Source organism: Hyaena hyaena, unplaced genomic scaffold, assembly GCF_003009895.1.
Source record: "Hyaena hyaena isolate Hyena2069 unplaced genomic scaffold, ASM300989v1 scaffold_29, whole genome shotgun sequence".
NCBI lineage: Eukaryota > Metazoa > Chordata > Mammalia > Carnivora > Hyaenidae > Hyaena > Hyaena hyaena.
In genome coordinates this window covers 1513346-1541307 of record NW_024080661.1, presented here as the reverse complement: position 1 = coordinate 1541307, position 27962 = coordinate 1513346, and the positions used below count along the sequence as shown (strand labels likewise).

The following is a 27962-nucleotide window of genomic DNA, read 5'->3' as shown; positions in this document are numbered from 1 at the left end:
GAGCAGCTCACGTTCGTTCCGTATGAGGTCTCCCAAGGCAGGCTGAGCCCAGAGACAAGAGACATGAGGAGGGCAAGGGACCCCCCCACTTTCCCTGTCCCCTGTCCCCCAAAGAACTACAGGGTCCAGAGAGTATGCAGCATTTATTACAAAGCCAGGAGATACAAAGGTCCCAGGGCAGGAGGGTACAGTCACAGCACCTCAGACACAGGACAAGGTGCAAACACAGACACACCTGACGGGGGCGCTCCCAACCCCAAACACCTAGGTTGCAAGGGAGTCCTGCCTCCTCACCTCCTCCCCGATCTATGTACACTGGAAGGAAAACGGGATGCAGGGATCTGCTGGGGTCTGCCCTGCAGGGGGCAGTCCACGGACCTCTCGGGATGGAGCAGAGGTCAGAGCATACAGTCTTGTTTTCTTGTGCTTTTAGTCGCCTCTCTTGCTCTTGCCTGACTCTGCCTCAGTGGGGGGGTGGGGAGGGGCCTGGAGGGCTGCTGGCCTTTGGCACATTCTGGGGTCTGTGCTTGTCAGAGGTTAGCCGCACTCCACCTCCCCACTGCACTCCAGGCCCCCAGATGGGACTTTCCCGCCAGCCTCACTAGTCAAAGTTTTTTTTGGGGGTGGGGGGAGATGGGGAGACAGAGCCAGAACGGGGTGAAGCAGTTCACATGGCTAAAGCCACAGTGGAATTTCAAGGGCCAAGGCTTCCCGTGGCTTGAACCTTCGCTTCCACAAGATAACGATGCAAAGGCCACACACACAGGGCCGGGGGTAGGGGTGGGGGGATAAAAAGGCAAAACTATCTATTCTTTGCACAAAGTTTCCACTGCAAGACGAGGAGGTAAGGGAGATGCCTGTAAGGGAGATGCCGTTTTCACCACCCACTCCCTCCTCAGAACCAGGGGATAAATGCATTTGTAAAAGGCACTGTCTTAGCAATTCTCTGGACATTCAACAATGGATGGGGGGGGGGCAGGGGCGGGGTGCTGATAAGGCCGGACAGCAGCCAAGATGGGGAGAGAAGGTAGACGGCGTTCACGGCCAGCTGGAGTTGTGCCTAAAGCTTTGGGGGCTGGTGGAGCTCCCCCAACACCCCATCTGCCTTGGGAAACAGGAGGAGGATGGAGTAGAGCTTCACTGAGCCTCAAGCGGCCCTTCTAGTCCACCTCCGGGCACCCCCAAAACAAGCAGGGCAAATTACACAAGACCCCGTAAAAATGAACACCCCCCCCCACACATACACACACACATAAAGTTTGTTTCCTGTGGCATTTAAATTAATCTGGTTGGTCCATAGAAAATAAGTATGTATATTTGGTTTCTCCTATGTACATATATATATAGATTTATTTATAAAACCCGCCCCCCACCCCTAAGGCGGGAGGAGCTGGGGCAAGTAGAAGAGGTGGAAAAGGGGCCCAGAAAAAGTGGAGGGGTGGAGAGGCATGGCTGGAAAAGGAGGGAAGAGGGTCCCTTTCCTCAAGTTAAGGGGGGCACAGGAGCTCCGTTGACAGTCATCTTGCGCCCCCTGCTGGTGGAAGATGGTGTCTGCAGGCAGTTCGAGGTACCCCCGTTGGCAGCTGTGGTGGGCCCACTGGCTGTCGCAGGGGGAGTAGGGGAGGTAGGGTGGGTGGCTGGGGGCCCGTGGGAGCTGGGAGAGCCATGGCAGGGGGTGGCTGGGCTGGGAAGGGAGGAGGAGGTGGCTGGCAGGGTGGCAGGGCTGGGAGCCTTGTCGCTGACTGACTCACACTCAGATGCCCCGCTGGTGTTGGTGCCCTCCGAGGGGGTGGGTGCTGTGGGCAAGGTGAGCCTCTTGCAGGCCGGCTGGACCCGATACTTGAGGGGGAGAGGGCCATTCTGCAGGGAGCGGGGCAGAGAGGCAGTGAAGGGGAGGGTATCGGGAGAAAGAGGCTACCCAGGCAGCTACCCAACCCTCACCCCACAGTGCCCAGAGGGAGGAAAGGTGTCCAGGCCTGGGAGAAGAGAGGGTAGGCTAACGAGCCTGACCAAGGAAGGCCAGAGACCCAGGGGCACACGGAGACCCAGAGAGGCAGGCAGAACGTGCAAAGCCAGAGACTGGAGAGGGGAGAGGCTGGAAAGCGGGAAGCGGTATCTGTTCCTCCCCAGCCCCCCGACCCTCCTTTCTGGCCCACATCAGGGCCTGTGATCTGCCAAAGGGTCCTCTTCTCCTTTAGAGAGTGGCAGGCCACCCTGGACATCCCCAGCTCATGGGACAAGGCATGAACTGTGATTACTGGTCACTGTGTGGTCACGGTGGCCAGCGATCAAGATCAGACCGTGCAGGGTCCCCCTCCGGCCCTGTCCACACCCTGCACCACCCCGCCCAGCTCACCCGCCGCCAGGGATAGATGTAGGCTATATCCATGAGAGTGTAGTATTCCTTCAGTGGCTCATCTTCGTACAGAACTTCCACCTGGGAGAGGAGACGCAGGACACCGTGACCCCAGTCAGGTTCAAGGCTCCAGCCATTTGGCAAAGAGGCTCCTGGCTAGGGGTGGGAGGTGGGGCCAGGGGGAGGAGGCATGGGCAGGCGTCCCCTTAGGACTTTGGGGCTTCACTCTGGGTTTGACTTCCCAATCAGGGTTGGGAGCAGAACTCCAGACCAGCAGATGGAGAAGGATCCAGAGAAGATATCCGCATCATTAACACCCCCTGCCTCCAGCCGTCCGCACAGTTCTCTGAACCCCTCAATCTCTGGCAGGTCCTCCAGGGACAAAGTAGGGGCAAAGAAAAAGCCCAGGGGAGAAAGACCTTGCAGAGCACTGGCTCTCGCCAGGCTGCAGCGGAAAGGCCCTGGACGCTTTGAAAAAAAACTCCATGCTCGGATCTCACCAGACTTTCTGATTTAATTGGTATGACAGGAGTCAGGGTGTCAAGCTTCCCATGTGATTCTGATCCGCAGCAAAGTTTGGGATCTGCTGTCCTAGAGCCTTGATACCCAAAGTTTGGTACACAGACTGGTAGCACTGGCAGCACCTGGGACCTTGCTAGGAATGCAGAACCTATCTACACTTCAACAAGATCTGTAGAGAATCGGTGACGTATTCAAATTTGAAAAGTGCCATCCAGTCTCATTTCAGACTGGCCTTCCTTCAGGCAGCTGGCCCCAGCGAGACCCTGTACTGCTGCACACATACCTCTACCACACACACACACACACACACACTCTCTCTCTCTCTCTGTCTTGGTCCCACGCACCTCTGCACACTGGCTTCAACAGACAAAGACTACACCGCCCTAACCTTGGCTTCAATTACCCTTCTACTCAGCTCAGTTACACAACCGCGCAAGTCCTTGCTGTCACCCAGCCGGCTCAGAACAGTGCCTGGGATGCACAGATTGTCAGATGCAGCCCTACGCCGGGCACTCGGTTTCTGAAAGGGCCCAGGGGCTCACCTTGTACTTGCTGGGCACGTCCATCTTGTTGCGAAGAAACTTGGCGAGATGCATGACGGTCATGGCCGCTGGGCATTGCAGGAATCGGACCCCTGTCTGCTGGGGGAGAAGCGCCCGAGGGCTGGGGTGCACCCAGGCACTCTCTGCCACCCCGCAGCCAGCCCTTAGGCAGGTCCCCAGCACTTACCTTCTCTTTGTCCCCATCCCCATTCTCCAGAGGACCTTTCTTTTCCTCCCGGTCCCTGGGGAAAGAGAAACAATGAAGCTAGGGAGACCTTGAAGCAGGCAGGACCCCAGAAGACCTTCCCAGAGACACCTTCTCTGGCTAGAGGAAGGGGGCCAGGATGGGAGAAAGGGGAGACCCTGCCTAGGACCCCCAAAACCAGATGTGGGTCAGACTTGCCTGACACCTTCATAGAACTCAATGGAGAGGCTGACGATCTCGCTGTCACTCAGAGCTCCCTTCTCCTGCTCCAGGACCTCACCACGGTCCTCGTTGGAGCCATTGGGGACTGCGGAAGGAGAGGGGTCTGAGGGGCTGGCCTAGGACGGGGAAAGGTGCCCCACCAAGGACCGTGGAGTCTCGGAGCTGCCATCCTCTGACCTGGGGCGGGGATGCAGTGAAATGCGCCAGGCAGACACCCGGGGGCACCCAGCCCACGTGCCTGGGGCAGCGCCACACGCTCGTGTGAATGGATAAGCAAACACACTCACCTTCAGTCAGGGGGTATGCTGCATAGAAATCCCGCCGTCGTTTCATCTCATCTGGAAGAGGAAAGCGGGGTGAGGAATGAGGAGGGAGCAGCGGGCAGGGGAGGGGGCGGAGGGGAGGAAGCAGGCAGGATGAAGCATGTGTAGATAGATACCTTTAAAGAGCCCAGGGACCAGTTTATAGACAATGTCTTGGAGGGTTTTGTCAGATCTGGAAAAAGCAGAGTCCTGTCGGCAACCAACTCACGCCGATCTCCCCAGCCAAGAAGCCTTGTTCCCACCTCCCCTCCTTGGATCCAGGGCCCAGGCACCAGGGTCCCTGCAGGCATGGTCTTTACCCTTCTAATACTTCTCAGCCTAGACTAGCCAGACACAAGACAGAGGGAGGGGAGGGGCCCTGCGCCGATGCCCTATGCTTCTCCCCCACCTGCCACCTTGGCTGTAGGACGCAAGGAGGGCTGAGGGGCAGAGGGCGGCTGACCCAGAGAATCGGCGTGGGCAGGAGGGACAGCGCCGGGCGCACCTGATGCTCAGCAGCGGCCTGGTTTTATGCACCTGCACGTCACACATGGGGCAGTACTTGTTGGTCTCCAGGTAGCGCACGATGCAGGTTTTGCAGACTGGAGGGGGGAGGAGGCAGGCAGTGGAGAAAGAAAGGAGAGTGAGAGCCCCCTTCATAATCCAGGACCAGCCCCTCACAGCCTCTGCTCCGATCCAGGCATCCCTTCCCTCCACCTTGTCCCCACACTTCAACCCGTTTAAAGGCTCGACGTGGTCCTGTTCTGCACGGATGGCAACAGCCCGTCGCTCTGCCCTCCCCAGGCAGTGCCCCTCCAACCCGGCCAAAGACGGGCCATCCTGAGCAGCAGCCCACCCGCCCAACTCACAGGAATGCAAGCACTCCACGATGGTAGTGGCGTCGATGAAGTACCCCCCACAGAGGGCACACATGAGGTGAGGGTTCAGCTCTGTGATTTTGATCCGTGTGGTCCGATGCATGATGCCGGGGTGGGGGGCAGGGGGCCTGGGGAGCGTCACCCTGAGAAATGAAAGTGGATTCAGAAACTGCAGTGAGCCAAGAGCCCCGCCCACAGTCCACGCCGCCCAACGTGTGTCCCCAGGCCCAAGGCTCTTGCTCTCTGCCTCTGAGGCCAGACTGGCTACATGTGTGGGGCCGGCTCTTTCTGGCCCCTCTGGGTATTCCCCTGGTGCGGGGGCTTCTGGGGACTCATGTGACCTTTACCGACAACATCAGGTTCCATCTCAAATGCGAGAGCAAAGACTGAGGTGGGACCAACCCTCCAGAGGGTACAGGGAGGCAGGAAAATGGAAGAGAACAGAGTTTTAAAAAAATATCCCTGATCCCAATCCGTATTCACCTCTGAGTGCTAGGAGCCGAGGAAACAGAGTCCCCTCTACTCCGTCGCAAGGCTCCTACCCCGGTCTTTCTACTCCATCCTACCCTTCTTCCACCCTGTCACTCTTCCCCCAGGAAGGCAGCCCTGGAAACACCGTGGGCATGGGCCACCCTAAGTTTAGAGGGAGCACCCCACCACTCATCCTCCTGGCTTTGCGCCCAGCCTGGGCCCGGAGTAGCTCCCCGGAAATCCACCATACGCTGCCCACTCAGGTTCCAGGCCTGGTGCTCAGGCAGGAAATAGGGGGGCGGTCTTTACATGCCCGAAGTTGGGGACACGCAGCTCCGGCCTGACCCCAGCCCCGGACCCTGCAGGACACGGCAAAGAGCCTGGGCAACAAAAAAGACCGCTCTTGCCCCTTCCGCACAGTCCCCGCTGGGCGGCCCACTGTACAAGTCCCCTGGTCATCCCTCCGAGGCACACACAGCAACTTCCCCACGTGGGCACTGCCGCCACTCCCTCTGCCTGTCCACAAGCTGTCCAGTACCAAGACCCCAGGCTCTCAGAGATATGCCTGCCCCAGCTGGGCAGAAAGTTCTCTCTGTAGCAGCCCCGAGCACCCAGCCAGGCCTTGGCAGGGACCGGGGAGGTCAGGCAGAGCTCAATTCTGGATTGGCTGATACGCTTAACTTCTTGGTATAAAATCAAACCTGCACCTCAAAGGGGAGGCCCCTCCCTCCCTCCTCTTTCCCAGAGTAAAAGCCCAAGGGGCGGGGCTTGGGAGGGCGGCCAAGCCCCCAAGACCCCTTCACAACATACCCCCTTCTCTCCTTTCCAGAAAGATTTCTAAAGCCACCATATTGGGTTTTCTAGGACCAGAAATTCACAGCCAGGATCAACAGTTTCTATAGAGACCCCAGGATGTTTGGCCAGGACCCAAACAGCCAACAGAGGACGCCCAGAGACCCGAAGAGATGGAGAGACACAAAGGCCACACGAGGGAGAGACACCAAGTCTGCAGGGCAGACAGAGGGGAACAAGCAAGCCCAGGGAGCCCGTGGAGACCCAGTGGCCAGGACGTGCAGACTTGGCCTAAGGAAGGAAAGGGGTCCCTGTCCCAAGGAGGGCGGCCTAGGCCAGCCTCCCTGCAAGGGCTCCCCCTTAACAACTATGCAGGCGGCTTGCTTGCTACTCCACTGTTTGGTCGTTTCCATAGTAACCCCGTCCCTGGCAAGATGCCCAAATATTATTACAACCATCCAGGAAGAGAGCAAACTCCAAGTGGCTGTCTTGCTGAGCGTGCGTAATATCCACTGGATGTGTACGTGACGTCCGGGCCTCCAAAACTACTTTGTGTGACCGCGTGTCCTGTGTGTGTGTGTGTCTGCATGAACCTATGCATGCACGCATAGACAGATTCGGATCGATGCTGGGTGCCCAGGTTGCGACTGGCGCATCTCACTCTTGGCTCTGTCTCTTCCTCTCACACGCGCGCATGCACACACATACACACACACACACACACACAAGCATCGCATGTACGTACACACAAACACACAGGCGCTTCCCACTGCCTCAGTCGCCTCAATCACACCGGCCAGGTTTTCCAAACAGACACCTGCTCTTAAGAACTCCCAATGCAGTTCCCTGCCAGGTAGACCGCAGCCTTAACACACAGGAGTTCCTAGGCAAGTGGCCGTGACCTCTACCCTCTCACTTCCGTGAGCATTTGTGAGCATTCAGACCAAGATTATCCCTCGTGCTCCTTTCTAGATGCACGGGGAAAGGCAGGCCGTGGAGCTGACTGCACGGAAATATTCCTCCTCCTCTGCTGTAAGAGCAGGCCCCCTTGACGCACTCTGGGCTCCCCCCACCTTGTCCCCAGGGGCCTCAGCCTGTTACCTCTGGGGCTGGGGGTGGGGAGAAGCACGGATTGGTTCCTCACCTGATTGCCATGGTTACCTGCAGGGCCCAGGCAGCAGGTGCCAAGAACAACTGTAAACAGGAGCTGGGTTCCCCCACTGTACGCCTCCCCCCCATGCCAAGGCCTCAGGGCCCCACACCTGACCCCCAGTTCCTCCCGGCTGCCAACTGGCGGGTGCACTTCGGGAAGGAGAGGGAAGAGGGGTGCCAGAGGCCAGACCTCTAGCTGTCATCACTCTAGGGAAGAGTTTGGGAGAAGGGAAATAGCCTGAGGTGGCCTTAACAGGTCAGTCCCATCGACACCACCACAGTGGACCTGTGCGCCATCCCCCAAGCCCAACTGCAGCCAAGCCCTTCAACAGCTTTTGTCCCCAAACCACTGTCTTTGCAAGGGTATGAAGGCTGGGCGGCCCATCCTGGCCCCAGGGGCTCTGGGTCATAGCAGCAAGAAAGGAGCCTGGGTCAGCACCCAGCGCGAGCTCCTCCTTCCATTCAAGCCTGACATTGGTCTTTCCTCTTCCTCAAAGCCCCTACTAATTACAGACACACACACACACCCCATCTCATCATTCTAGCCAGTCTTTTCCTGGAAGCTCTCTGCATCTGGGGCTCTCTTGGGGGTTTTTTGTTTTTGTTTTCATTTTCTTCTGCAAAACAGGCCGTCTTTGAGAACCCAGAGGCCCTTGCTCTTTCAGATAACCCACGACAGCATTCTCTGCTCTGCCTTTCCTGCCCATGAAATTAGCCCCACTCCCCACTAGAAAATCACCAGGTCCTGGGAAGAGTCTCTCAAGGTCACATCCAGACACCTAGAACTGCGGAAGTAGAAGGGCTCTGAGAAGGCGTCTTGTCCAATTCTTTCGTTTTCCAGATGAAGAAATGCAGAAAGAAGTGACTTAGCTAAGGCCACGCAGTAACACACTGGCCGTCCTCAGAGTAGAAACTGCCTGTGCTCCCATTCCGGTGCTCTTTCCACACTGGCACCCAGACCAGGCTCTGCTCTCCTCTAAGAAACCAACAAGCCTGGCCTGACTCCCTAGCCAGGCAGGTGGAAGGCAGAAGGACTCCGGGTTCCTTATAAGTGAGCCTTCTGGGAGAGGTCAGAGTCTGGCCCAAATATGACCATGAGCACACATTCTCACTTTGAAGCAGGAAGAGGGACAAACAAAGACAAAGATCAAACAAAGACCAAACCCAAAATATACAACCAGAGCTACACACTGCCGAATACACACAGATGCACACAAAGCCAGACACGCCCCCTCCATCTCTCTCACACAACACACAAGGCCAGACAGACACCACACACACACACACACACACACACACACACACACACACACCGGGCCAGACACACCCCATCACACCCAGAGCCAGACCAGAGCCAGGCCCACACTTGCTGGATGCACAGGCCACCCCCAGCCACCCCATCCCTGCCTGAAAGCAGAGCTGGCAATATACACTAACCTTTCGTGTATCCCCCATCCACCCAGGGTAAATTATAACTAAGTCTTCCAGCAACAAAGGCAGTGCAGCTCCTGACCTCCACTCCGGGGGCCAGAGGCTGGAGGAGTAGGGTGGGCATCTGACTTGCACAAAGATGTAGCCTCTTCCTGTCCAGGCTCTCCCCATTCCCATGGCAACAGCTCCATCCACCACGATCTCTCAGGCAAGGCCAGGGGCAGCAGAGAGCCCCCCCCCAACCTTCCTGCCCACCCCCAAAGACTCCAATTTGAACCCCACTCAAGCCACGCAGGGTCGGATGCTGAGTTCCAGGTCTCACCTGGGGTCTGTTTCCCGCCGCATTCCAAAGACAGCTCTAAGGCCACAACCCCCAACTCCAAACCAGGGAGCCCCTGGGAAAACCTCCGCGCGCAAAAGCGGCAACAGAGCTGGCTTTATGCTCCTTCTCCAAGGACTAACACCTTGGAACGGAGTGGAGACGGGAGAAAGGAGACGGGAGGAAGGAGAGAAATTAGGAGTTTCAGGAACAGATACAAACTGCAAGAGGCCCAGAGAAGGAGGCATCAGAGGAGAGCGGGAGACAACCGGGAGACAACCCTGGACTCCCCCCACCCCGCCCCCAAGCAACAGGGAGCTCAGGAGAGACTGAGGCATGTATACGTACGGGGGGTGGGGGTGGGTTACTCTAAGAGACAAAGACCAGGGAGAAGCACGGGGTAACACTTCCCACAATATTTACAGGCAAATTCAGCCCCCCCTCCTTCCCCACCTCAAGTCATCCGGAGCAATTCTGGGCAGATGGGGGCAGTGGGGGAGGGGGAGAGGCATGCCTGGGCCCAGGGTGGAGACAGGAGGGGCAGGGGTGTCTGCTGGCCGAGAGGTCCCACCCCCTCAGAGCTAGAGGAAGGAGGGCCAGGGGAGGGAGGGGGCAGCCGGGCTCCCCGGTGGAAGAGGGGCCAGTCTGTCGGCCCCCTACTGCCTTCGCTGGCGATGGGAAATATCGCGATAACTCCCCCCCCCCCCCACGCATCTCCCTTCTACTACCTCCTCCCGGGCTTCCCCCGGAGCCTGGGTCAGAGGATCAGGGACCTCAGTTACCGGGTGGCCGTTTCCTACCTTCCCTAGAGTCAAACTTTCGGCGGGGCCCAAGGAGGGGTGTTCTGGAGAGAGAGGCTCTGCCGGGGTGGTTCGGGGAGGGGGCGGGGCGCCCGGTCCTGGGCTGGGGGGAAAGGGACCGGCTGGGGGGAAAGGGACCCGCTGGGGGAGGTGCCCGAGAGGCCCGGGGACCCGGGCATGGAGGAGCGCCCTCCCCCGGCCCCGCAGCAATCAGAACGGCATGTCGCCTTCCTCCCGGCCTCAAGTCCTTGCGCGTCCACGACGCCCCAGTGCCCACGGAAGAAGCAGAAGGCGACCCCTCCCCAAACCGAAAGGGGTAGCGGGGCAGGGCCGGGGGTCGCTCTGGCTGGTGGGGCGGGCGAAGGGGGGGGCAGAGATCCGGCCCCGCGCGTAGCCCACAGCCCCGGTGGCTGCCTCGGACCCTCCCCCTCGCTACCTCAGGAGCAGGTCTGCGAGGGGGCTGCGGCACAAAGAGGTGGTGGTCGAGGGAGACGCCAAATCGCTAAAAGGGGGAATCCGTTTCGGCCATCTTGGAAGGGAGGAAAGGGAAAAGGGGAGAGAAAAGGGAGAAAGGCGGACGAGCTAGGATAGGGGCTGGCGGGGTGGGGCGGGGACGCGAGAAGCAGGCCCGGTTCGGAGTCTCCCCCTCGCGCAGGGGTGTGTAGAGGGATGGACCGGCCCCCTCCTCCCCCCAGCCCCGTTCCGGTTGCGGAGTAGAAGGAAAGGACAGGGAGTCTGCCTCCACTTACCTGGGTTCGGGGTCCGGTGGGTCTCGGGGAGGGGGGATGGGAGGGAGGGAGGGAAGGGGGGAGGGGGCCGCAGCCGTGTCGCTCGCTCTGGCGGCGGGAGGGGAGAAACCTACGGTAAGAAAGGAGTTTGTGAAAGCGGCTCGGGGTGGGAGGGAGAGAGGGGAGGGGAGGGGACGGAGGGGGGAGGGGAGGGACCGGGGCTGGGGGGGTACAAAATGGCTTTTTTCCTCCAGACAAGAGTAGGTCCCGCCCACTACTCACCCACGTGACCTCATTCCTTCAGGGTGTTTGCGGAGAGGGGAAGAGGAGGAGGGGGAGAGGCTAACGCGGCTGCCCGCACACTGGGTGCAGGTCCCCCTAAATTAGGACGCGACCTCAGTCTTCCCAAACAGACCCTCACCCTGGAGGATGTATCCTCTCCTCTGTTAACCTCTGCAAAGCACCCTTCCCCCCCTAAAAAAAAATGCATGTGTGCCCCCCACCCCCTGACCCTGAGATCCCCGCCCCTAAGCTGGGGCGCTTGGAAAAATTGTGAAATGAGGAGGACCGGGCGGAGATGTGGTTCGTTCTGCAGTCCTACACGGCCTGGATCAAAGGGCGCTGGGTTCCGGCCGGGGACCCGACACCTCCGGCCACGCGTCCAGGGTATTTTCATTCACTCTAAGTGACACTCCCTTAAAATTAATAACTGCATCGGTGGGAGAGAGCGTGTCCCCTCCGCCCCCCCCCCGGCCCTTCTGGGCGGCCCGATCACCGGCTCTAAAAGGCAGCCGCCCGGGACCCCGCCAGGGAGCTCTGGGGAAGCGAACTCCCGGGGGACGAAGGGAGAGGCCTAGGGGGTAGTCTGAGTCGGGGGGTCGGTTTGCTGGGATGGAGACTGGTGCCCCCGGGGTGCTTGCGCGAAGAATGGAACGTAACCCGGGCCGGGAGACCAGCTGAAGACTGGGACTCACTCCGGGTGCGGGACACAATAACCCGCTCGAATGCAAGAGGCCCGACTGGACTAGAAAACCAGGCAGCCGGGCTTGAAAGTGGGCCCGCGCTTTTTCTCCTCCCTTGCGCGGCTTCCCGCATTTTTCGCCGGGGCGCACCGAGCTCTGCGCCGTTCGTGCGCCTCCCTCGCCCCGGCGGCGGGAGGAGCTGGGCGAGCGCAAAGGCGGCTGGTGCCAGTCGGCCTCCGATCGTCGCTCCCGGCTCCTCCCAGCGCTCGGGCTCCCGTCCCCAGTGGCTCCCGCCGGGAGGGGAGAACGAGGAGGGAGACTTGGAAAGGCAGGGCGGAGCGGCCGAGGCTGGCGCCGGGAAAGCCAATCGATACTACGTGACGGCGACGACCCGGGCCCTGCTTCATTAGGACGGTCGATTCGCTTATTCGTTATTCAAGATTTATTAGAGATGGTCACCAGGTCTGTCCCTCCAGAGAGCTTGATTATCCGGCCAGAAGGGCCATTAAGCGCCCTGGCGGTGGGTGGCTCGAGTTAGGAAATTAGGAGACAAATCTTCCGCAAGCTTCATAGTGTCTGCCTCCTCCTTTCTTACTCGCTCGCAGCCCAGGCCGACCCGAAGCAGGGCCCCCTGGACTGAATGCCTTCACCCTTTGGCGGGCGACAAGGAGACCTGCGGACGTTGGCCGCCAAGTGACCTCAGCAGCTTCACTCAGTCCACACCAGCCGAATGGGGGCGGAGAGGAACAGGATGGGCGGGAGAGATTTCCTCTTAGTCGGGGTGCTCTGAGAACCCGCGGGAGAAGATGCAGCGGGTGGGGGGTGGAGAGCCCGGTCATCTACTTCCCTGTTCTTAACGCGGGAATACCAAGAGTATGCCGCCCTTCTTGGAAAGGGGGCTTTTGGCATGGACACACCCACTGTCCCTAGGGCAAGTGTGACCATAGCATCCCGATTTCTGCCGGGGAAGATTCGCGCATCGTTTGCTGTCCCCCAATTGCCTTGCAGGGAGGGGAGCGCAGCAGGGTGTGTCACTCCTTTCCTGCTAAAAGACCTTGGGGCAAGAGAAACCTGTAGGGGCTTCCCGAAGGTCTCCATCCTACACAGGATCCAGATCGGCACCTAGGGCTGCCCTCGAAGTGTGTGTATGGGGTGAGGGAAGAGGTATCAGCCAGTAGGAGGAGGGTTGGTAAGTCCACACTTCAATCCTGGAGTGTTGCAGCGAGGGGACCCGCCATACTCACAGGGGTCCATCCACTTGTTCCTCAGAGAGTTAATAAGCGCCAGTCACTAGCAAACCACAAGACAGAGGGAGGAACACCCCCCTACCCACTAAAACTTCATTTCAGTCATTTCCGTCCTGGGCCACGCGTCCTCACATCCCTGGCCTTTCTGACTGACCAGGAGAACCTTCTGAGACCCAATCTTTCTCACATCTGAAGTTCTCTGGTTTCTTGGCAAAGAAGCATCTGTCATATACCGATGTCAAATACCGTACTAGGCACTGGAGACCTAAAGCTGATGAGCCGGGCTTTAGCCTGGAAAGAGCTCACGCCCCCATGGGGTTACACAGCCTGTCCTGTTAGCTTCCATGACACTGGGTATCCCTCCAGCTTGCCCCCACCAGCCCCGTGAGCACCTGGTAAGGTGGGTGACTACCGGGGAAGGCTTTCTGAAGAGCTGTCCTTTAAGCCCAATATTGGGGAGAAGCCAGATATCCAAGGGAACTGCCTGAGTCCTTTGCTTTGCTCCTATCCCGGGATGTGCCTCTGGCTGCCATCAGGTGCCAGTGTGCCCCCTGCATTCTGTGCTCACTGTACTGCCTCACAGGGGTCCTCTAGCTGATGACTTCTCACCAGAAGAATCACCGTGTCTATCACAGACAGACTGGAAGCTTCCAGAGGGCAGGGACCCCGGGAAATCTAAATAATTATTTCTGGCACATGCTAGCAGTTACTGTGAAGATATGATCCCTTTGAAGATGGTGACAATGGTAGGAGAGGGTGGCTCCCCTAGTGATTTTATGACTGTCTTTACCTCTGTGCCCTTCACTCCTTCTCTTTGTCAGTTTCTGCTTCTCTTTCTCCATCCTCTGCCCCACGGCTCTGTGTGCATTTCTAAAAGAAAAAAAAATAGTTTTGTTGTCGTTGTTTTCCTTTTTGGATGCTTCTTATATTAACTGCTTCTCTTTTCCCTCCATTTTCCTTCCGGTCCACTCACCGCACCTATTTCTCTGTCATCTCCCTTTTCTGTCTCTGTGTATCACAGCTATGTTGTCTCTCACCTTTCACTTCATTCCACAGTTTCTCCCTCCCTTTGTCTCTCGCGCCACTTTCTTCCCTTCCAAACATAGTATTTCGAGACTGTAACATCGATTGAGGCAGACAATAGAAAAACTGTCCAACCTGCACTGTAAATTCATTCTTAATCCTACGAAGAATGCAACCTGAAACGTATTGCACAGTGAGACAAAAACCTCTGTCTGCCTTTCCTGCAATCCAGCCTGGGGGCGGGGTGGGAGGTAGGCGGTGGAGGAAAGTGCTGGAGAAATAATCCCATCATTGAACATCAACGAATTTTCCATCACAATGACCCTCTGATTTGCTACAGATAAAAGTATCTCTGCCGTTTCAAAACGAAATTTGGCACCTTTGACGTTGGGGGGGAGAGGGCTTAGGTTTTTCTTTTAGTGGAGGGGGGGAAAAGAGAGCGTCCCTGGGTGGGCTCGAACCACCAACCTTTCGGTTAACAGCCGAACGCGCTAACCGATTGCGCCACAGAGACCGCGACAACTGCCAGCGTGGCAGTGAGCCGAGTCAATGGGAGCGAGCCTATGACGGCGCAAGAATCCGACGGAAACCCTGCAATCGGGAGAAAGCAGTCAGGCCCGGGGGAGAGAGGAAGGGTCCTGATGGAGGAAAGGGAGGAGGGGGGACCTTTACGTCCCTCCTCCATTGGTTCTGGGAGGGGTGGCCCCGGGCTTCCTCTCGATCGCTCTTAGGGGAAGATAAGATAGAAAAGCCCGAAACGTCCTTTGTTAGGGTAACCTGAGTCTTGGGGATAAGTGGGGAGGGGGCCTCAAAAAGCATAACCACCTTTGGTCTCCAAACCTCCCCTTTGCAACTGAACCCCTGCAGCCGCGGTACATCCGCGGCGCTCTCCACTTGCTCCTCCCCCTCGAAACATTAAATATGTACTGAATGGGCGCCTCCTAAATTCCGCGCACCGTGTTAGGCTGTTTGTTGAGTGTGCAGAGCCTAGAGTAGTACCTGGCACATAAGAATTGTAAGGATTTCTGGAATGAGTAAATGAAACAAACTAGCGTCAGTAATACACCCGAGCCACACGGCGCGTTCACAACGCCGTGGCCCTTCAGCGGGGCCCGCAGCCCCTATTTCGGGCTTCACAGTCCACGTGCACACAAGTCGTCCGAGTTGGGAGTCCCGGTCCGCCGCGATCCCAGCTTGCACCGCGGCGCCAGTCGCTTCCGCACTCACAGTGACTTTTCACTTTCCGCCTTCCCAGTCTCGGTTTTGGCTTCTCAACCAAACTCCGGTTCTGATGACTGACAGACAGGCGCAGCCAGTAGGAAGCCAAAATATCCCGGAAGGGTCGGCCTTTGGGCGCATAGAGAGAAGGCAGCACGAGTGGTTGTGCAGGGAGGACCCTAGTCGGTTGCCTGGAATTGTGGCGATTGGGGGTCCCAGTACACCGCAGACATGGTGAGATGGGGAGCGAGGAGAAGGGACACGGGGTTGGGATTGAGGAACGGGGAGGGGGCATGGGAGGTTTGGGAGGCGGAGAGGACCTGGTGGTCGTTTGAAGCTTGAAGGGAAGCGGACCTCGGTGAGGACCAAGGGGTTGAAGGCTGCTCCCCGCAGCTGCCCAGCGCTAATGTCAGAGCTGGACTTCGGGGTGTCCGGGCGCCTCCAGCGGGGAGGACGGAGCCCATAGGAGCCTCCGGATCAGGGGCTGCGCCGGGGACTCTGGTCTGTCACACTGAGTCCCTCCGCTCTGTCTGCCGTAGTCTATTATGTCCTATAACGGAGGGGCCGTCATGGCCATGAAGGGGAAGAACTGTGTGGCCATCGCTGCCGACAGGCGCTTCGGGATCCAGGCCCAGATGGTGACCACGGACTTCCAGAAGATCTTTCCCATGGGCGATCGGCTGTACATAGGCCTGGCCGGACTGGCCACCGATGTCCAGACTGTGTAAGTGTCGGGGGTCCCCGCCCACACGCAGGCCTCTTCTTGGACTAGCCCTTGCCTGGTGTCTTGAGTGGCCCAGGTGTCAGTCATCTACCAAACGGCAGCAGTGAATCAGAGACCTTGCCGGACACCGTAGGCCAGAAAGAATGGTATCCTAACCAGCTTTCACCCGCATTTACTCTGCACGGAGCGCCTTACACGCAGGGACCCATTTAATCCGCTGAACTACATCACCATGCTGCTGTCTCATTTTGCAGATGCGGAAACTGAAGGTCTCAGAGTTTCTAGCCCCAAATGCAAGTTAATGAATGCCACTCAGGATCTCAGTGCAGGCCTCTCTCAGGCCTGTGCTCAGCCCCTAAATAACTGCAGGTCTGACTGGGAAAGGGATACAGGAGGATACCTACCCCACGACCAGCTGGTGCATATTAATTGACAGATTCCTCTTGTAGTGGGCAGAAGGCCTGTGATTTGAGAGGAAGGAGAGTGTGGGAGATGAAATCGGTAGCTATCCTGTTGGTCCAGGTATGAGGGTTATTGGGGCGTGTGGGTGGCTCAGTCTGGTGAGCTGCTGACTTTTGCTTTTGGCTCAGGTTAAGATCTCATGGTTTGTGGGTTCAAGCCCTGACTCAGGCTCCATGCTGGTAGTGCAGAGCCTGCTTAGGATTCTCTCTCATTCCTTCTCTCTTCCTCTCTCAAACTGACTAAATAAACTTAAAAAAAAAAAAAAAAAAAGGTGTGAGGGTTATTGACCTCATGGGGTGGTGGTGATGGGAACGGAAAGGAGGGCATTTCTGAGAGTTGTTGCAGCCTTCGTGGCGGGTTGGATATTGTGAGGCTGAAGAGTCATTCACTGAGGGTGGGCTTTGTGACTCTTTTTTATCTGCCTCTAGTATCTAGATTACTACCTAGCATGTAGGTAATCCAGAAAGGTTTTATTTATTTTTATTGTTTTAATCAATCGCTTTATTTTTTTTTTTAATGTTTGTTTTTGAGAGACAGAGACAGAGCATGAGCAGGGGAGGGATAGAGAGAGAGGGAGACACAGAATCCAAAGACAGGCTCTAATCTCTGAGCTAGCTGTCAGCACAGAGCCCAACGCGGGGCTCGAACCCACGAACCATGAGATCATGACCCGAGCCGAAGTCGGACACTCAACCAACTGAGCCACCCAGGCGCCCCCAGAAAGGTTTTAAAGATGACTTTTGTTTTGAGCACATTGACTGAAATCGGGAGGACTGGTCTTAGGGGAAGGTGATGACTGATTTTGACACCAATTTTGAAGGGACAAGCCGGTCCACGTAGGGACACCTTTTGAGCAGCTGGGAACTTGAAATTGTGTCTCGGAGCTAGAGAGGCATCGGTGATCTTGTAAACCTCTGGAAACAGATTTTGGACAGAAGGAATATATAGAGGAGACAAATGAGCTGCCGTTCGAGAGCTGAATTGTATACTTAGTGGCGGGGGAAGAAGAGAGGCCAGAGGAAAAGACTCAGGTTAGGGTTTCAAGAGCGAAGATGCCACAAGTGGCCGGTCCTGCAGGAAGCTGGTGGCCCAAAGAACAGCAGTTCCTGGACTTAGTTCTTAGATCAAGAGACTAGTTCACTGATGCGGTGGAAGTTGGTCAGAACATTTTTTCTTTTGTTTCTGTTTGAAGCTCCATAAAAGTCAAGAACTCCAGACTTGGAAAGGCCTCCAGCAGCCTTCCTCTCCGCCCCTCACACCATTTCCTTTTCTCCTGGGGGCTTTCTCCGCGTTTGTATGCTTTAGGGCGGTACTTGCTAATTTTGCAAGGCCTCACTTTCCCCACCTGTGAGAGGAAGCTCAAGCTGTGTCTAAGGCCCTTTGTTCTGGAACCTTTGACTCACTCAGCAGCTTTGCTCCTGGCAGGTGTGGCACGGGGCTGCTCCTCCCTGCAGGGCCCTGTCCTGGGCTCAGAACTGTGGCACTGGAGGCGACATGGCTTTTTTTTCTTAGGTACCTTCCTGGCCGTTGGTGGGGCAGCTGCTCCTTGATTCCCACACAGAAGATTCTGTAGTTTCCCAAGTCATACCTCCGTACATTGGCTCACCATCGGGTGATTTGTCCCCATTTCATGGATGGGCAGATTAAGTGGGAGGATGCAGGAAGGCTCGGGGCCTGCTCTCGCGGTGCACTGCGCCTTCCCTAGGCTTCCGTCGCTGTGTCCGCAGGCGGTCGCTCGCCCAGAGTGTACGGAAGATGTGCATTTTATGGTGTACAAATTGTTTCTCTCTTCCTCGAGAAAGAGGAGAAAATCCACTTCTGAGTGCCGCTTTTCTCACCTCAAAAAAAGGATGGTGGGCAAAAAAGTCTTTACAAGGGACGAGAGTTGGGCACGTCTGAAACATGGACGAAAGTCCCTGGGGGAGGAAGACAGGCGAGCTGGCAAGGGCGGCGGTTGTGTGCTCCCCGCGCGAGGGCGCCTTCAGCAGTGACTTACTCCTTCCCGTCTCCCCCTGTCGCAGTGCCCAGCGCCTCAAGTTCCGGCTGAACCTGTATGAGCTGAAGGAAGGTCGGCAGATCAAGCCTTACACCCTCATGAGCATGGTGGCCAACCTCTTGTATGAGAAACGGTGAGCGCAAGCGTGGGCCGGGCCTTTGTGGCCACGTGGTGGTGGCGTAAGGAGGGATGCCAGGAAGATGCCTCCCCGCGCTCCCATTTCTCATGTGCAGGGCGAGAACCTTGTTTTATGGCTCTGTTTTCTGTGAGCCTGGCCACCCAATAGGAAAGAAGGGGCTACTTCAGAAGAAGGCAGGGAATGCACAGAGCGGGCCGACTTGGCTTCCAGGCAACAGACTTTCCCCCCAAAGCATGGCCTGGAGCCCCCCAGCCAGGAGCCACCCGCACTGCAGAGCTAAGCCTGTCAGTCCTAGGGACTGGGTACGAGAATTCTTGTCCATTTTCTTTGAAGACTTCGTGACGAGGAGAGCAGAGGCCTAGCTTTAGGATCCAGTGCAGAGGCTGGGATGGAAGCGAAGGAGAGCCCCACGGGGACTTTTCTTTTTTTTTTTTTTTAAATTTTTTTACTGTTTGTTTATTTTTTTACATTTATTTATTTTTGAGAGACAGAGAGAGCACAACTGGGTGGGAGAGGGCGAGAGAGAAGGAGACAACAAATCCGAGCAGGCTCCAGGCTCCGAGCTGTCAGCACAGAGCCTGATGCGGGGCTCGAACTCACAAACTGTGAGATCATGACCCGAGCCGAAGTCGGAGGCTCAACCGACTGAGCCACCCAGGCGCCCCACTGTTTGTTTATTTTTGAGAGAGATGGAGAGACAGGGTGCGAGCAATGGAGAGGCAGAGAGAGAGAGGGAGACCCAGAATCCAAAGCAGGCTCCAGGCTCTGAGCTGTCAGCACAGAGCCCGACCCGGGGCTCGAACCCACAAACCCTGAGATCGTGACCTGAGCCAAAGTCAGATGCTTAACCAACTGAGCCACCCAGGTGTCACCCAGACTTCCGCTCATCTCTGGGCAAAGCTGGGTAGCAAAGTGACAAGTGGAGTTCTTTTCTTCCCTTTATTTCTTTTTTAAATTGTTCATTTTGAAACAATTTTGAACTTTATGGAAAAGTCACGGAAGTACTCTTTAGCTCTGAAAACTAAGTCTTTGCTGCTGTGGGAGCCCTGCTGTTGCCTTTGTAGTGTTACCGAAGCTAAAAACTGTAAGAAATGTTGCCTTTTCTTAGGTGTATCTTAATATCCTCACCTGTGAATTGTCTGCCACAGATGGTAACTATGTTTATCAAAACTCGAATTGAAAAAGGTTTAAATGATCTTTGTCTTAAGTTTTTATTTATTTAAGTAGTCTCCACACCCAGCATGGGGCTCAAACTCCCAACCCCGAGATCAAGAGTAGCATGCTACTCCAGTTGAGCCGGCTAGGTGCCCCTTAAAGGATTTTTTTAAAATTTTATTTTAGAGTGTGGCTCTTGGGTGGCTCAGTCAGTTGAGTGTTCAACTTCGGCTCAGGTCATGATCTCACAGATTGTGGGTTCAAGCCCCGCGTTGGGCTCTGTGTTGACAGCTCAGAACCTGGGGCCTGATTCAGAGTCTCTCTCTCTCTCTCTCTCTCTCTCTCTCTCTCTCTCTCTCTTTCTGCCCCACCCCCGTTCATGCTCTATTTCTCAAAAGCGTTAAAAAAGTGGTTTTTAAATTTTATTTTAAAGAGAGAGAGCAGGGAGAAGGGGCAGAGAGGAAGAGGGAGGGAGAATCTTTTTTTTTTTTTTTTTAAACATTTTATTTATTTTTGAGAGAGAAAGAGAGACAGCATGAGCAGGGGAGGGTCAGAGAGAGAGGGAGACACAGAATCCGAAACAGGCTCCAGGCTCTGAGCTAGCTGTTAGCACAGAGCCCGATGCGGGGCTTGAACCCACAAACTGTGAGATCATGACCTGAGCCGAAGTCGGATGCTTAACCGACTGAGCTACCCAGGCACCCCAGGAGGGAGAATCTTAAGCAGGCTCCACGCTCAGCACAGAGCCCAATGCAGGGCTTGATCCCATGGCACTGGGGTCATGACCTGAGCCAGAATCAAGAATTGGATGTTCAACTGACTGAACCACCTCTGAAGAATTTTTTAAACTGATTGTAGAGGGGGAAAATGTCTTTCACACCTGTAAAGATTAATTCACATTTAAGTATGTGCATAAAGGCCCATGTATTTGTTTTTTTTAAATGTTTATGTATTATTTTGAGAGAGAGAAAATCACAAGTAAACTCTGTGCTGTCCGCGCAGAGCCTGATATGGGACTCAAACTCATGAACCCATGAGATTCTGACCTGAGCTGAAATCAAGAGTCTGACACTTTAAAAAAAAAATTTTTTTTTACATTTATTTATTTTTGAGAGACAGAGACAGAGCACGAGTAGGGGAGGGGCAGAGACAGAGGGAGACACAGAATCCAAAGCAATGTCCAGGCTCTGAGTGGTCAGCACAGAGCCTGATATGGGGCTTGGACTCAAAACTGTGAGATCATGACCTGAGCCGAAATCAGATGTTTAACTGACCAAGCCACCCAGGTGCCCTGACCCCTTCCCCCCCCCTTTTTTTAAGTAAACTTTATACAAACCCCTACTTTGGTTGTGAGCCCAAGTCCCATGCTGAGTGCAGAGATTACTTAAATAAATAGAATTAAAAAAAGAAAGAGTCACATGCTCTACGCACTGAACCAGTGCCCCATCATGTTTATTGGAAATAAAAATACAGGGGCACCTAGCTGGCTCAGTCGGTAGAGCATGTGCTTGTGAATTTGAGTCCCATGTTAGGTGTAGAGATAACTTTAAAAAATCTTTTAAAAAGGAGAAGAAAAACACAGGGTTTTCAGGCTGACCTGGTAAATCCTAGGTTCTTAGCTAACCAGGAGCGAAAGTACAAGCCTTCTTGAAGTTGGTGATTTTCTAGTGAGATAGGCTAGTTCTGTGATTTGCAAACTTGAGCAGTATACAGAGCCTTTTTTTTTTTTTTTTTTAGTTTATGTATTTATTTTGGGAGAGAGAGAGGAGAGAGAGAATCCCAAGCAGGCTTGCACCAGTAGCACAGAGCCCAACGTGGGACCCGAATCCACCAACCGGGAGACCATGACCTGAGCCGAAGTCAGACACTTGACCAGCTGAACCACCCGGGTGCCCCCAGAGTCTTTTTAAAAGGAAAATCTTTTCATGGATCCCAGAGGATCCAAAGCGGCCTCTGTGCTGACAGCGGAGAGCCCAGTGTAGGGCTTGAAACCACGAACCATGAGATCATGACCTGAGCTGAAATCCAGACACTTAATCAACTGAGCCACCAGGCGACCATTGTATTTAGTTATAAGGTTGCTACCCAGATAGTCTAGAATATTCTTAGATTAATTCTATTTCCATTTCATTGAGAAGAACGTACAAGATTTTAAATTTCTTACAGAAGCTGATACCCAGGGATCTATTGGAGAGACAGAGCACCCTGTCTCAACCCTTTCCTTCGCTTTAGAACTAACTAGGATTTTTTTTGGAATTATTTTTTATGGAGCTGTAATTTAAGGTTATGCTCGTAGATATTACTGAGAGCCAATATAAGACATGGATAAGTAAAGACAAGATGGGGTGACTGGGTGGTTCAGTCGGTTAAGTGTCTCTGACTCTTGACTTTGGCACTCAGGTCATCATCTCAGTTCGTGAGATCTAGCCCCATCTTGGGCTTCGCACTGTCAGCGCGGAGCCTGCTTGGGATTCACTCTCTTTGCCTCTCTCTCTGCCCCTCCTCTGCTCACGCATGTTGTCTCTCTCAAAACAAATATATAAACATTTTTAAAAAATAATAAAGATAAGGGGTGCCTGGGTGGCTCATTCGGTTAAGCGTCTGACTTCGGCTCAGGTCATGATCTCACAGTTCGTGGGTTCGAGCCCCGCATTAGGCTCTGTGCTGACAGCTAGCTCAGAGCCTGGAGCCTGCTTCAGATTCTTTGTCTCCCTCTCTCTCTGACCTTCCCCTGCTCATGCTGCCTTTCTCAGAAATAAATAAAACATTAAAAATTTTTAAAAAAATAATAGACATCTTTACTTACTGTTTTTATTGAAAATAACGGCCATTAGCTTTTGAGGGTTTTTTTTTTAAATTTTTTAAAAATGTTTATTTTTGAGAGAGAGACAGAGCATGAGCAGGGGAGGGGCAGAGAGAGAGGGAGACACAGAATCCGAAGCAGGCTCCAGGCTCTGAGCTGTCAGCACAGAGCCCAGTGCACGGCTGGAACTCCCAAACTGCGAGAACATGACCTGAGCCGAAGTCGGATGCTTAACCGACTGAGCCACCCAGGTATCCCAGCTTTTGAGTATTTTATAGAGAGAGATTCCTGAGATTAATTCTCCTCAAAGTTCAGGGTCTGGGACAAGTGTCTGATTATCTCCTATTTGTCGTAGGTAGACAACGAAGATAACGCAGCTTACTGAGTATCCTTCTTTGCCTTGTCTGCCAAGAGACCCAGAACAAAACTTTGTTTTCAGTCTGAGTGTCTTGTATTGTTTTCATGATTTTTACTTTTTAGTGTGTTTCCTGTAAACTGCTTCAAATCTGTTTCCAGAAGGAGTGGAGGGATAGACAGACAGATGGATAGAGAATTGAATGGCAGTAGGACTTTGGCTAGGCTAGGGAAGAGTAGAAGAAATCAGAATTCCTAGAACTAGGAAGTGGAAGAGAGGGTCAGGGGCCGGGGGGAGGAGGCTGGGAAGGCAAGTGTCAGAGGAAAAAAACGTCAGATGCCAGGAGGTGGGGAAGGGTGAATCAAAGCTGGCCAGATTGCGGGGGGCACCTGGCTGGCTCAGTCGGTAGAACATGTGACTCTTAGTTCAAGCCCCATGTTGGGTGTTACAGAGTTAAAAAAAAAAAACAAAACCTGGCCATTGGGACAGTGGATCTTCCCAGATAGGCCCTCTGTGTCCCCACATCTAGGCCGGGGCCTTATCTGGGTAGGTCTGAACAAAAAGGCGACCGTTCTTGAGTCCTGGTTTCTCTCTGCTCCTGGCCCGCGCAGGTTTGGCCCCTACTACACGGAGCCAGTCATCGCCGGGCTGGACCCGAAGACCTTTAAGCCCTTCATTTGCTCCCTAGACCTCATCGGCTGCCCCATGGTGACTGACGACTTTGTGGTCAGCGGCACGTGCTCCGAACAGATGTATGGCATGTGCGAGTCCCTCTGGGAGCCCGACATGGTGAGCTGGTGGTGCGGAGCGGGGCCGGGCTCTGGGGCCTCCACCCCTCGGCCATCAGGGGAGAGTGTGTTTGCCTGGCACGTGACGAAGACAACGACGCGGGTCGGAGAGCGCCACCACTGCTTGGCCTTGTTGGGGGAGGGGGTCCAGAAACTGCCAGGCCTGGGTGCAGGCTGGCTCCAGGGGGAACCTCGACTGTCAGGAGACCCCAGGCAGGTAGTTGCTGCAACAATGAGTAGTTCCTTGCCTCGGGCGCCTGGGGTTCTCGCACCCGCTTGTTGAAGACCACATAACGCGGTGTAGGCTTACAGGGGAGCCGGGTTGTCTGGGCTGGAAACCTGGACCCACCTGTCCCTTAGTTCTTAGGTGTGTCACTTTACCTCTTTATGCCTCCATTACCTCAGCTGGAAAATGGGGATAACAGCCTAGTCTGGCCTTAGGAGGGGTGTGAGGAAAACATGTGGAGACTGGAACAGTCCCTGACGGGAAGGGTTGGCTGTTGTGCTAGCTCTGCGGGGCCCTGGGAAACCAGGTGGCCTGTCTTCAAGAGCTTCCTTTAGTCTAATGAAGACAGTCAGTCATGTGTGTTAAAACGCAGTTTGCCAGGAGGAGGGGGAACAAAAGGCCTGATTGGCAGAAGAAACGGCCTGTGTGAAGGTACCAGAGGGGCCAAGTGTGTTCAGTGATGAGACAGCTTGCTGTGGCTGCTGTGTAGGGTGAGATGATGGTGGAGAGCAAGAGTGGGCTGTGACTTCAAAAGGCCTTGAATGCTTTTCCAGAGTTTGAACTTTACCCTAGTACCGATGTCAAAGGTGGTTAGGAACCGGAACCGGCAGGTAGATGCCTTGGCCATTGTGCTCACCTGCAGGAGGCGCCGAGTGAGGCCTGAGCAGAGATAGTAGGGGGAGGGGCGGCGGTGCAGCTGGAGTCCAGTGGCTTTGGTCACTTGACCCAGAAGTATGGGAGGTGGAGATAACGAGGACGCCTGAGTTTCTCACTGAGCCAACCAAGATGGAGGACGCAGGGGAAGGAACAGTTTTGGGGGATGGCAAGCGGGTTCGTGGTTGGACAGACTGAGTTGTGAGGCTCCCGTGTGACACCTGGGAGGAAAGCCCGTAGACCACTCACAAAGCACACGGAAGTAAAATAGGAACTCTCCCCCTTGTACAGAAGGGGGATTGAACTTAGCGAGGGACCGTGTGACTTGTTCGAGGTCACACTGCTGGTTAGAGGCGGCTCAGGGCCCCACTTGCCCTTACATGACCTGCCTCCATCTGAGCAGCTGAGGGGGCTTCCCACATCCAGGGAGCCATCCCTCTCGCCAGGCAGGAGGGTGGCCAGAGTTGGGGATCTTGAGCCTAGAAAAAAGAGGGTTAAAGGGTTAAAGCAAGTTAGGGTCTGAGGCTTCTGCATTGTTGCAGGACCCAGAGCACCTGTTTGAAACCATCTCCCAAGCCATGCTGAATGCCGTGGACCGGGATGCAGTGTCCGGCATGGGAGTCATCGTCCACGTCATGTGAGTAGGCGCTGGGAAAAGTCTAGAAGCTTTGCATACACCCACCTCTCCCCTCCCCCACAGCTACCCCATCTTCCCATCCCCCCAGAACCGGTTGTGAGGGAGGAAAGGTGCTTGTGGCGGGCCTGGGATGGCAGAAATCTGTGCTTCTCGAAGGGTGGCAGTGAGGGAGCCTCTTCGGGTTCCCTTTGCCTGTCGGGTGAGGCTTCACGACCAAGTTTCCTCCCTACTTGCTCACTGTGGGAAGCGGCCCCAGGGTCTCGGGGGCTGGTGTGGGGTTGAGCCACAGCAGCGCTACCGCAGATTCATCAAGACTCTAGGTGACTCCCTCCTCCCAACTCCCGCCTCTGGGGGGACACTCTGAGCCACAAGTGGCTGCTGTGCTGGGCTCTGGGGACGGTTTTCCAGCCTCAGGCGGCTCCCTGCCGTCCCCTTTCCTCTTGTCTGGAGCTGTCACCAGGAACCCGAATGGATGAAGTAGATGTCCTCCCCAAGAGCTTTCCTCGGGTACATCCCCAAATAAGCATTTGGACCCTTTCGTTCCGGGAGGGCTTGCTCAGTCGTCATGAAAACCAGACGGGCTGACACAGTTTACCCTCGCACCCTCTTATGTTCCTTGGGAGGAAACAGCACCCTCTTCCTAAGTGACTCGTGCTCTGGCCTGGGGGAGCTCCTGCCCTTCTTCGGGGCGCTGTGTCCTTTTATTCCTGGTGGTTCCGGCTGTGAGGAGCCGTCACTGGGCTCCCTTCCTTCTCCCCCTGCTCATGCCAGGCCGAGCAGACAGGCTAAGGTTAATGGAACACGAGCCAGACGGTTAACCCTAGAGTTGGCAGAACAGCTGTGCTCTGCAGTCTAGAATGGCGTAGATGTTTTGTGACTTTTCTCCCTCTGCAGCGAGAAGGACAAAATTACCACCAGGACACTGAAGGCCCGCATGGACTAACCCTCCGTTCTCAGAGGCCCCCCCCCCGCTTTTTTTTTTAAATAAAATAGTTTTTCTTTCACTTCTGCTTCTTTGTCTTTGGGGCTTTACCAGAGCTCTTTGTTCCCAGCCGGGCAGTTACAGATAGCTCCTCAGGGTGTAGCTCAGCCCTTGGCTTGTCTTCTTGACTTGCAGCGTGCTCTGCTGGTGCATGGTGGGGAGAACACGTATGGATCACTTGCTGAGTGTCTGCTGTGTGGTAGGCCTGGCACAAAGTGCTTTACCCATTCTAGAATCTAATCATCATGGCGACTTAAGGCAGTTGACATAATCATTGTCTGTGGGCAGTTAACTTGTTCAGGGCAACTTTAATAAGTGTCACGGCAAAGATGTAAACCCACATTCCATTTGGCCCCAAAGCCTAGAATCCTTTCCACTCACTTCTCCAGGAAAACTTTTTCTTTTTTTAATTCTTGAGAGAGAGAGAAAGCGAGCACATGAGCAGGGGAGGGGCAGAGAGAGAGGGAGAGATGGAATCCCAAGAAGGCTCTGCACTGTCAGCAACAACGAGCCTGACTAAGGGCTCTGACACACAAACCACGAGATCATGACCTGAGCTGAAATCGAGTCAGACACTTAACCGACTGAGCCACCCAGGCGCTCCTAATAGGAAAAGTCTTTAATCTTTCAGAGTTTCAGGTAATTTGGCCACGTAACCACAGATAAGATGCTTGTGGATCCGTATTTCTGAACCTTGGCTGTACATTAGCCACAAAGATACTCTGATATCATCCTTCGAGATTCTGGCTTAACTGGCTTTTAAAGGCCTGGGTGTCTGTCTTCCCAAAAAGTTCCCCAGATTATTCCGGCTGGGGCGGGGACTCTCAAAGAGCCTCCCTCAGGATTTCCTGGAGGGCCTGTTAAAACTGTTTCTGATTCACCTGAAACCATTATTACACCTCAGGTTTGGATTTAAATAAAATTCAATTTAAAAAGCTGTTTCTGATTCAGATCTGCAGAGAAACCTGGAATTTGATTCCCAGGCGCTGCTCGCCCACGACCACCCTGGGAGAATCGCTAGATTTTAAGCTAAGAGTCTAAGTGGAGAACGTGAGGTACACAGAGGTGACCTGTTCAGTCAGCCACATAGCCCTAAGTCATGGAGAGCGGGGACGGCTGTGGTAGTTGTGTGTGGCTCTTAGCCAGTGCTGGTTTTGTGCAGTTGGAGAGGGCACGAGGCAGGTGGCTCGTCCACTTCCCAGTGGCGCAGTAAGGTGACGATGGCTGCCCAGTGCCAGGGCCTGTGCTCTAAACCGCTGCTTGTCAGCCACATCGCAAAGTAGGCGGCCAAAGTCACGGCCTATACTCTTTCTCCAAACTCAAGTCATACACTGATTTCACCCAAGCAGCCTGTGCAACTGGGACCAAAACCTTTTAATTCGAGGAAAATAAAAGCTCGTTTCCAAAGGACTCACACATGACAGATGTGTACACAAAGCTTTTTTGAGTTTTATTTGTTCCTTGGGTTGGAGATTCATCTTCACATGCATGCAGTTTTAACAGTACAGGGTCTCGAACTGTTCCGAGCAGACATTAGACAAGCACAAGGGGTTGGAAATTCCTATTTAAAAAATGGAGATGGCGGTGAAGATCGAGAAGTGACACACGTATGAAGGGGTCGTTGTTGATCCTGCTCCCCTAAAAGCTGAATCTCAGCTTCATTCACATTGTTTGATCACAAGGATTTGACCCGATGTCAAACCAGTGTGCTGAGTGGCACCGGCCTCCCCCTAAAGGCTGTTTGTTGGTTCACAACTCACAAAATAGCTCGGAGCCAGGGGAAGGGGCTCCTCTGGAGGGTCCCTCCCCAGTCTCTGAAGGACCCAGCACAACTCGCTGGGGACAGCTGGTCTCCTCTTCCCTCTGGAGGC

The 27962-nt window shown here is 54.8% G+C and overlaps 2 protein-coding genes and 1 non-coding gene across 7 annotated transcripts; 1 reads left to right on the top strand and 2 right to left on the bottom strand.

Annotated features, from left to right (window-relative positions):
• Nucleotides 1-126: 126 nt before the first annotated feature.
• PCGF2 (polycomb group ring finger 2) lies at nucleotides 127-10906 on the bottom strand. Of its 5 annotated transcripts, none has more exons than XM_039227869.1 (10): nucleotides 5019-5170; nucleotides 4655-4751; nucleotides 4287-4342; nucleotides 4135-4185; nucleotides 3824-3932; nucleotides 3608-3662; nucleotides 3421-3519; nucleotides 2357-2437; nucleotides 1752-1860; nucleotides 127-1551 (listed from the first exon to the last, which is right to left on the bottom strand). In XM_039227869.1, the coding sequence occupies exons 1-10, from the start codon at nucleotides 5128-5130 to the stop codon at nucleotides 1376-1378; spliced, it is 945 nt and encodes a 314-aa protein (XP_039083800.1). In that variant the 5' UTR covers nucleotides 5131-5170; the 3' UTR covers nucleotides 127-1375. The 5 variants fall into 5 exon arrangements, with proteins under 5 accessions (XP_039083800.1, XP_039083801.1, XP_039083802.1 ...); XM_039227870.1 differs by adding an exon at nucleotides 10742-10906 and having other exon boundaries at nucleotides 1391-1860; XM_039227871.1 differs by adding an exon at nucleotides 9993-10010 and having other exon boundaries at nucleotides 1391-1860.
• A 3486-nt stretch (nucleotides 10907-14392) lies between these two features.
• On the bottom strand, nucleotides 14393-14466 carry TRNAN-GUU. The gene has a single exon. It is a non-coding gene; the product is annotated as a tRNA-Asn (tRNA).
• Nucleotides 14467-15293: 827 nt separating this feature from the next.
• PSMB3 (proteasome 20S subunit beta 3) lies at nucleotides 15294-26113 on the top strand. Its single transcript, XM_039227946.1, has 6 exons — nucleotides 15294-15404; nucleotides 15710-15894; nucleotides 18378-18485; nucleotides 23416-23593; nucleotides 25015-25109; nucleotides 26004-26113. Exons 1-6 carry the CDS (start codon nucleotides 15402-15404, stop codon nucleotides 26050-26052), a joined length of 618 nt encoding a protein of 205 aa, XP_039083877.1. The 5' UTR covers nucleotides 15294-15401; the 3' UTR covers nucleotides 26053-26113.
• The last annotated feature ends 1849 nt before the right edge of the window (nucleotides 26114-27962 follow it).